We start from the raw sequence: 9,703 nt of genomic DNA on the forward strand, positions 1-9,703 counted from the left end.
TGAAGAAATGATTCAAAGCAGAATCATTGAAATCAGGATGGAAACCATAATTTCAGTGTTCGGTTAACTCTGCTGTTGTCAGTGTGAATATAAGTTTTATTGTTGTAGTACCGATGAAGGCCTGTTCAACTGTTTAAATGACATATAAAATCAAATCCAGTCCATTGGTTCAACCCGTTTTTTTTCTTTTGTTGACCATACGAGCAGGGGTGGAAGAGCATGGATTAAACTTATCTGCCTTTACTTCTTTGCAACCACAAGGACAGCAGAAGGCACCAAACCTAAAGAAAAGAGAAAACAAGACCTATAAGTAAAATTAAATTAAAAAAAAAAGATGCTTAATTTAGCAAACATCAATACAAATTCTAATTTTATTTGTCACATACACGTTACGATATGCAGTGAAATACGACCGCCTGTGAGGAAATAAATATGAATAAAAATAAATAAAATATACAATAAATTTAGCTAGGATAAGAATAATATATCTACAGAAGACAGAAATATACAATATTAGAAACTTAGCTGTACAAATATGGAAAAGATTGAGAGATAAAAAATATTACTCCAAATGTCAAAAGTGAAGGGAGCAGAAAACACATCATTTGCATCTCAGGATGCTTTACTGTTGGCATGACAGGGAATAATAGTAGTAATCACCTTTTACTCCCGGATAAGCTTTTTTTCCACGTGCCCCAAACTATCAGAAAGGGGATTCATTGCAGAAAATAACTCAGCAGTCCAATCCCTGTACCTTTCGCAGAATATCAGCCTGTTTCTAATGTTTTTTTTTTTTTTTTTATAGTAGAGAAGTTGCTTCTTTGCTGCACTTCATGAATTGTATGAAGATGAGCGTTAGCCATGTGTCATACCAGCAGTAAAGCATCCTGCGACCATTTATGTGTAGGGTTGCTTTTCAGCCAAGAGAGTGGGTCTAAGAACACCCACACATAGCCATAAATAAAAAATGGTAAAAAAAACATCCTCTGAGAGTAACTTCTCCCAACCATCCATGAACCGTCTGGTGACAAACAATGCCTTTTCCAGTATGATGGAGCACCTTGCATAACTAAGTGACTCTGAAACAAAACATTGAAATTTTGACTCCATGGCCAGGGAACTCCCCAGACTACGTCCCACTGAAAACTGAACCTAAAAAAGGCAGGTGCACAAATAACACCCAAGAAATTCTGAAAAACTCCAAGCGTTGTTTATGCAAGAATGAGCTTGCACCTTGGTCCTGGAAGAACGTTGTTTCGTTTCACTGTGTACTAACTGTATATGGTTGTAATGACAATAAAGCCTACTTGAACTAATTAGTCATGATCTGGCCCAGAAGTGAACTGACAGAATGCCAGGGTGAATTGCAGAGGTTTAAAAAAAATAAGGGTCAAATATAGACTGCATAAATGTAATAAAATTCTCATTAAAAACCATTGACACTTGTAAAATGCCGGCTGTAGACAAAGCAACAAGAAGCAAAAAAACAAACAGAAATATGTCAAAGTCCCAAATCGAAGCAGCCTAATAAACATCACTACTAGAATTTTTCTTACCAAGCTCACGAAGAGGTTTTTCCATGTCGAGTTCTGTGTAGACACGGCGGGGGTAAGGGGACAGCAGGGTAAAGTCCTCACCCACAGAGCTATTCATCTGTACGTATACTCGCACTGCAGCCAGTGGCTCCTGGGCCTTAAAGACTGTCATCAGAGCAGAGCCGTCCATCAGCCGAACCTAACACAGGAAAGAGAGGAGGGTGGTAAGCTGCAGCACATATAACCAGCTGAAACTAGAAGTCTGAACATATTCCGGAACGCTACCTGTATCCGACACTCATCATAGTCTTTCTTGGCTGGCGGAGGACCCTGGATCTCTGGAGGAGACTGGGGAGTGGCTTCAGAAGAAGGAGATGTCAGGCCTGTACTTGAAGAGCTCCCACCAAACTGTAAATACGCCAACATGTAATTGGTTAGTGGATTCTTGATAACAAACATTATGTTTGCTGCCATATTTAGCTTTAAAGCCATCACAACCCTAAAAGGGGAAAAACAGTTACAAAGTAAGGAAGAAAACAAAAAATGAACGATCATAGTAACAAAAGAATGGTTTTTGTCATGTGTTTGATCTGTTTACGTTTTTTTTTTTATCTGAGGCTTCAGATGGAATATTTTGGCCTTCATTTTTTTTTTTAACTCCACCCCTTTTCCTTAAAAGCCAATGCATACGACATATGGAATTTATCTGAAGAGGTGAGCTATACCTCTAAAATTATAATCTTCTTTCTTGAATAATATAAAAGGAGCTCTCAGTCGAGAGAAATAGCACCCTAAATCCTAAAATATCTCTGTGAAAAACCCTTTTATTGATTACGTCAATAAAAAATTAACCAAAAGCAAACACCTTGCGTGCCCTCTCTTCTCTGTCACGGGCAATCTTCTCTTTGACCCTCTGCCTGAAAAAAGAACGAAGACCAAATAAGAACAGAAAATCTTTGTTATAAAGATCCTTGGCACAGTATCATCCAGCTCTCACGGTACTTTGCCAATCGGTCCTCCATTTTCTCTCTTCTGCGCTGTTCAGCCAGCTGCTTCATTTCATCATCCTGCAGCTTCTGTCGGACCTGCTGGAGCTCCTGGCCCTGTTTTCTCCTCTGTTTCTCCCTCTCTACCTCCTCCTGACGCTCTCTCTCTCTCCTCTCCTCCTGCTTCACCCTCATCAATTCCTCAAGCCTGGGCATAAATGGAAAAAAAATTAACACTTTTCTTGTCGAGTCAACACATTTTTACTTCAAATTTATTCACCTTTGTAAATGTCACCAACCTCTTAATTTGTTCCTTTTTCTCCTCTTCAGTCATTGGTTGTTTGTCATCTTCCTGTTCTTCTGTCTCTTCAGCATCTGCATAGCATATACAGTGGAACCAAGTAGGCTCGTATTTCAAAACACTCGTAAACCAAATCAAATTTCCCCGTAAGAAATAATGGAAACTCAAATTATTCGTTTCACAGCCACAAAAAACTAAATAAATAAAAATAATTAATACAAAATATAAGGGAAAACAAATTAACTTGCACTTTACCTTTAAAAAAAGTAACAACGAATCCCGACAGATAAGTGCTTCCGTTTATGGGCGCAGACACTGTGTATGTGTGTGTAAAGCTAAAGTAAGAGGAGAGGAGGAATCAGCCCCTTCCTTTCCCTTCTCTCAAGTTCCTCCTCTCTAATTTGAGTTTTACAAACACACACACATTAACGGAAAGACTGTTTTATCGGAATTAACAAGGAACATCGCTAATAACACGTTAGTAACATGCGCACGTTAGTAACACGCAAATGGAATCACTGCTGTAAAGTAAAAAAAAAATAATTTAACCTGCATTTTACCTTTGAAAAGAATTGCGACAGAGCAGTGTTAACCTCTCTAACGAGAGTTTCTTTTGCTTTACACACACGCGCACACGTGTGTTATAAGAAACAGTTCACGCGCGCTGTACACACGCATACAAACACAAAATATGTTTTACGCACACATGTGGTCACAGTGTTATAGTAAACAGTACATGCGTGCACGTTAATTATACCGGTGAGAGACGCGCACTAAGACCCAGCAGGGGAGACGATTACCCACAATTCTGCAGCGCAAGAGAGAGAAAACCAATGGCTCAGTTGTGATCACGTGACGCTCTGCGTCAAAACAAGAAGCGTATACATGCTACATGATACTCGGTACTCATAAACCAAGACTTGCTCGTTTTTGAAGTCAAATTTTTTTAAAAATCAATCTAAGGTTCCACTGTATAATGAAAACTAAATGTTTTCCATTTTACAGTGCATTCATGTATTAATGAATAGATTGATTAGAGACTATGGTGAGGGAAATCTTTTCAGATTGAAAGGATCTAATGGAAATAATTATTTTCAAGAGCAATATCAGTGTACACAAAAAAAATCTATGCATATTTGACAGGATATCTCCCAAAACGTTTTTAATGATGGACAAGCTTATAGCACAAAAAAAATCTGTTTTTTCTTTCTGGATGATCTTCATCTCTTAGTAAAGAATTTTGTGACATAATTTAAAACAATGTCATTATCCTTTCAGTTTTTAGCCAGAAGGACTGCATTTATTTTTTTGAACAGACCCAACATTTAGAACAATGATGAACAAATAAGCACAAAGGTCTTACCCTCAGAGGGTTCAGAGGCAGGCTGGGGCGGGCTCTGTTGTTGTTCTGTTGAGCCTAGAACATTTCCTGCTGGTGGCACGTACGGCTCGTCTATGTCCGGATCGTTCTCGTGTTCCATCAGCCTGTGTAGGACAATGAGTAAATTTAAAACAATCCCGACCCACAGCACTGTTACAGCAATCAATCACACCTACCAGTCCATAGCTCTCTCAATGCCCTGGTTGCCAGTGTGTGCCACAGCCTTCTCTCTTTTGCAGCAACACAAAAATAAATTATTAGGGCACAAGAATCAGATGCAAAAACTTAGAGTGAGAATAAGCTGCTTGTTTACTTACGCTCTGTTTTTATTAAAGCCCATCTCCAGGAGGCTTTCTAACGTTGTGTACTCTGCCATGTTGCTGAAAATGTAAAAAAAAACTTTTTTTTTAACCCATTTCTATGAGTTTATTAAAGCCAAATGCAGCATCTGAATTTTACTAAAAATTAACTCCCTGTGTCTTATCTTATGTTTGCAGTTGAGTTTATATCTGCCTACAGACCTAAGAAAACTATGAAAAAAAACATATATGGAATTATATGATTAAGTAACAATAACATTCATTTATTTTCTATACCACTTGTCCTGTGTACAGGGTCAGGGGAGGCTAGAGGTGGGGTAGGCACTCTAGATAGGTTGCCAATCTATCGCAAGGCACAGACACAAACACGCACAATAGGCAAATGGAAACACCAATTTACCTAATCAGCATGTCTTTGCACTGTGGAAGGAATCCAGAGTACCTGGAGAAAACCCACCAAGCACAAGGAGAACATGCAAACTCCATGCACACAGACCCTTAGGCGGAAATCACACCCTCAACCCTGTAGACGTGAGGCCACAGCGCTAACCACTATACCAACATGCCACCGTGACAACAAAAGTCAGTTGTTATTTTAAGGTCTGGAATAATTCTGCAAAAACAGTATTGTCAGGTGCATTTGCAAAACCCATCAAGCACCATGATAAAACTGGCTCTCATGCCATCCCGTCCCAGGAAGGCAGGACCAAAACTTACCTCTGCGGCAGAGAAGTTCATTGAGAGTTACCAGCCTCAAAAATCACCAATTAACAGCACCACAGGTTAGAGCCATTGTAAAGGCTTTACAGAGAATAAGTAGCAGATACATCTCAATGTCAACTGTTCAAAGTAGATTATTGCATATTCCAGCTGTCTTCAGTATTGATTTACTGTGTAGAAAGAATTTTAAAAAACAGACAGACAATCTATCTATACTTAAGCAATTTTCTAACTTACTCAACATAACACAGAGATTGTATCTACTTCATATAGACTATACATGTGCAAATATTCTCTTCAGCAGCTTATCTTCTCACTTAACATTATTTCTTACCATGGCATAAGTTACCTACTGCACCTCTGCAGTTAAATCTGTTATTGATTATATTTAAAAAAAAAAAAAAAAAAAAGCCACTTATGATCTTCTCCTGAAATTCATTGGCGTTGTAATTGCATGCACTTTGCACAAAGACAATAAACTGAATCTCATCTAATCTAATCTAATAAACCTAACAGCTAGCAAAGCAGAAGGCATACTGAACTGTTAGGAGGTTGGGCAATTCTCTATATAGTAAAACTAAGATCTTACATTACACTGATTTCCTATTATGCCAAACCCCACACACACCTCCTGCACTCATCACAATCACACCAGGTTAACAGTAAGTTAAATGCTGCAGCAGTGCAAGAACTAACAGCTAGCCAACCGGCTAAATTGTGCCTTGTCAACCAACAGTCTAGCTAAGCTAAAGAGCTGCTTCTAAAGTACTAATTTGCACATATTCTCCGGTGTTACATTAAAAAAAACATACACAAGTCGATATAAAATATTAGCGTTACAGAAAATGTCTTTAAATCATATTAATATGTTTATTTTAGCCATGCATGCTAGTTAGCATAACAGTTTCTTACATAGCTGCTGTCCCGTCCACACACAAGTACGGCAAGAGCACTGGGACAAACTGAAAACGCGTTTCGCTCAGTGATTCCAGAAACCACGCCTGAGCCTTTTAAATGTATTTCTAGTACTTACTTCACTGCAACACTCACTCACACACTCACTCACCGTCTATACTGCTTTATCTGGTGTTCAGGGTGAACAGGAGCCTTAAGCCTATCCCAGAAAACTTAGGGCACGAGACGGTGTACACCCTGGACAGCGTGCCAATCCATCACAGGGCACACACACATACACACATGCTCATTCACAGATACACTATGGGGCAATTTGGAAATGCCTACTGTCTTAATTATCATGTCTTTGGACTGCAGGAAGAAACCGAAGTACCCCGAGAAAATCCACTAAGCACGGAGAGAACATGCACACTGTATGCAGACAGACCCGAGGGGGAAATCGAACCTGGACCCTGGTTGTGCAAGGTGACCATGCCATCACTGAACCATCGTCACAATGGCAACTGAAGTGGGTTAATGAACCAAAAGCAAGACAATTGCATTTAATACAAAAATCAGAAAGAGGGAAGGTATTGATTAGCAGACTAATAACTGGACATAGCACCCTTAATAGCACTTTATTTATAGTAAGTAAGCACCCAACGGGACTCTCGAGTGACCCAAAGTGAGACTGTTGAGTATGTACTGCTCTTGTGCAGGAAATATATGGCTAGATATGGTGGCCTAGCTTCAAGAACTAGGTAGAGTAGAAAGCAATGGTAATAGTCTTTTAGAAGGAGGAGTCACTAATTAGTTCATAAATTCCCCAGAGTGTGTGAATGAGCGTGTGAGTGTATGTGTACGTGTGTGCCCCGTGATGGATTGGCACCCCGTCCAGGGTGTACGCCACAGCTCCAAACCCCTGCAACCCTGTATACAGGATAAAGCTTTTTAAACAATGAGTGATTGAGTGAATTATGAAAGGAAGCAATTAATGTTGTTTTTGAGAAAAACTGGACTAAGAATAGAGCTTTAAAAGACAGGGACGCTGTGGAGAGAGAGATCTATAGGTGGCAGTGAAACAAAGTACTGAACTCCATCTAGATGCAGTGTGGTCGTGAGGGAAAACCTGTTAAGATAAAACTGAAGGTCACAGGAGCTCATAGCTAGCGAAACCTCAGATCAATCTATGGAGCATCTACAGTGATGGCCCATATAACAGAATTTAGTTGACCACACACTACTTTCGCAGATAAGCATGTGGTGTAGCATGCAGGCATTACCGGAGTAACTAATATATACATTTTGTTTGGTCTGCTGCTGGTGGGCAGTGTTTGGGTGGGCGGTGTGGTGGGCTCCCATTACCGTGCCATCAAATGTAACAGAAGATAGCATTATCATCACCGTTTATGTCATACTGTGAGGTAATAATATATCATTCAAAACGTTGGTGCAGCATGAGGAGCAGCAATGGGTTGACTGGCATACTCCTTTCAGGCGTCAGGATCTGCATAAATCTGCAAAGTTTCAATAGATCCAGGCATGGTTTGTGTATTAAGTAAGTAATGAATCAGGGTGCATGCTGTAAACGCTGGCAGTAATGGGGTTAGTACTGTGGCATTGTGCCTCCAGGGTCGAGGGTGTGATTTCTGCCTCTGCTCTGTGTGCATTGAGTTTGCATGTTTTCTCGTGCTTGGTGGGTTTTCTTTCAGTTGCTCCAGGTGGCTGGTTGTACTGGTGGCTCCGTGATAGGTGTTTCATCTGCCATGCGAAAGGCCTGGGTTCGATTCTCAGCCAGTGCCCAAACCCCAGCTACTTGTTACTGTGCCGTTCCCAAGTCCAGGTAAAATGGAAGTGTTGTGTCAGGAAGGATATTCGGCGTAAAACCTGTGCTAAGCTTGTATAACCGCTGTGGCGACCCCTGGCTGGGAGCAGCCAAAATACAAATAACAACAACTCCAAGTTTTCTCGCACAGTCCAAAGACATGCAGATTGGGTAAATCGGCATTCCCAAATTTTGTGTCCGTGTGTGTGAATCCCTGTAAGAGATTGACACCCTGTCCGGGGTGTACCCCACCATGTGCCCTAAGTCTCCTGGGATAGGCTCCAGCTACTCGGTACACAAGATAAGCAGTATAGAAGATAAATCAATAAATGAACATGCTGTAAACCTGTGGTTTTTAACCTTAAACTTGGAGGACCTCCTGTCCTGCACATTTAGTGTTTTCCCTGCTCTTACACACCCACTTCAGTTCAGAAAAGGCTGTTAATTGGCTAATTAGTTAAATCAGGTGTACCGGAAACTGAGACAACACTAAAAGGTTTAAGGTTTGAAAATGACTGTTGTAAAGGAAAATAATCACCAAATGAGTGGTGATAGATGACCATTACCTGCGAAAGAAGCATGTGGTCAACCCACTGCCACCCCTCATGCTGCTCCAATGCTTCGTCAGCCCCTGTCGCTATAAATGTGTTGCAGTCTGATCCAGAGTTTCAGTAGCTATGAGCCCGGCCTGACTTCCCTGTTTTCGCGGACAACGCTGCATACTTTACAGTCTGTGCGGAACGCCTGTGACACACTTACAGCATAACACAAAAGTTGAAGTTGACGCTGCCTAATACTGTGGTAGACCTACCTTTAGAATGTTTGTTTTTTTATATGTATATATAAGTAGACACTGTTATATGACTAAAAGGATGCACCAAAATTTGTTGGTATTATTATAATTACTCTTGATTTCTTTCTTTATAGAAATAACCATCTTTAAGCATGTCTACTGAGAAAATTACTAAAAGATTTAGTAAAAAAATAAAATACTACACAAACTGTGTGTGTTGAGTTTGCATGTTCTCTGTGTGCTCCAGTTTCTTCCCACAGTCCCAAGACATGCAGACTAGTTTAATTGGCATTCCCAAATTGCCTGTACCATTTGTGCCCTGCAATGTATTGGCACCCTGTTCAGGTTGTGTCTGCCTCGTGCCGGCGTCACTGAGATGTGCTCCAGGAGCCATACCAGATAAGCGTATAGAAGTTGAATGAATAAAAAAAGGGTTAAACATCAACAGAGTCATGACTTGGTCTTTCGTGTCTGCTCAAAAATCTCCAGGGAACAAACTTCTGATTCTACAACAAGAAGAGTTATTAATCTTAAGAAAAAGCCAACAAAATCTTAATAATATATACATAGCTAAACCTTACTTACTTGAAAAATCAATCAATTTTAGTGCAGATATTTTATCATTAAGCTACAGCTATCTGTTTTCTTTTTGCATGACTTTGTATATGGTCAATCACATGTAGAAACCTAATCATCACATAATAAGTCTTTCTAATAAATGACTCTTGTCAAAAACTATTTGGAAGCATACATTGTACAGAACGTTTTCGTATGCTGTAGCATTACACATTACACTGAATGGAATTTAAGAGCTCAGCCTCTAGGCCTAGGCCTTGATTTAAATTATGTTGAGTGTCCATGCTACAAGTCCTTGTGAATAAGTTCTTGCAATAGAAACGATGAGTGCATTAATATAATCCTATGGTTTTCTTTCAACTAGAACTATCG

General features: G+C 39.9%; 1 protein-coding gene across 3 annotated transcripts; it reads right to left on the reverse strand.

Moving 5' to 3' along the window:
- Nucleotides 1–58: 58 nt before the first annotated feature.
- Nucleotides 59–8,547, reverse strand: ubxn1 (UBX domain protein 1). 3 transcript variants are annotated; one of them, XM_053505381.1, is made up of 10 exons: nt 8,529–8,547; nt 4,521–4,583; nt 4,380–4,433; nt 4,186–4,307; nt 2,821–2,896; nt 2,538–2,729; nt 2,401–2,452; nt 1,821–1,943; nt 1,557–1,734; nt 59–281 (listed from the first exon to the last, which is right to left on the reverse strand). In XM_053505381.1, exons 2-10 carry the CDS (start codon nt 4,577–4,579, stop codon nt 241–243), a joined length of 897 nt encoding a protein of 298 aa, XP_053361356.1. In that variant the 5' UTR covers nt 4,580–4,583; nt 8,529–8,547; the 3' UTR covers nt 59–240. The 3 variants fall into 3 exon arrangements, with proteins under 3 accessions (XP_053361356.1, XP_053361357.1, XP_053361358.1); XM_053505382.1 differs by lacking the exon at nt 8,529–8,547 and adding an exon at nt 6,156–6,197; XM_053505383.1 differs by lacking the exon at nt 8,529–8,547 and adding an exon at nt 5,241–5,519.
- Between the last annotated feature and the right edge of the window lie 1,156 nt (nt 8,548–9,703).

Source organism: Clarias gariepinus, chromosome 10 (genome assembly GCF_024256425.1).
Source record: "Clarias gariepinus isolate MV-2021 ecotype Netherlands chromosome 10, CGAR_prim_01v2, whole genome shotgun sequence".
NCBI classification, from domain to species: Eukaryota; Metazoa; Chordata; class Actinopteri; order Siluriformes; family Clariidae; genus Clarias; species Clarias gariepinus.

Excerpts from the sequence above, each read along its gene's own strand:
- ubxn1 (XM_053505381.1), bottom strand. The coding sequence starts at position 4,579 with ATGGCAGAGTACACAACGTTAGAAAGCCTCCTGGAGATGGGCTTTAAT. Across the intron at positions 2,897-4,185 it reads TGCCTCTGAACCCTCTGAGG|ATGCTGAAGAGACAGAAGAA; the intron begins GTAAGACCTTTG and ends TATGCTATGCAG. Across the intron at positions 2,730-2,820 it reads AAAAAGGAACAAATTAAGAG|GCTTGAGGAATTGATGAGGG; the intron begins GTTGGTGACATT and ends ATTTATGCCCAG.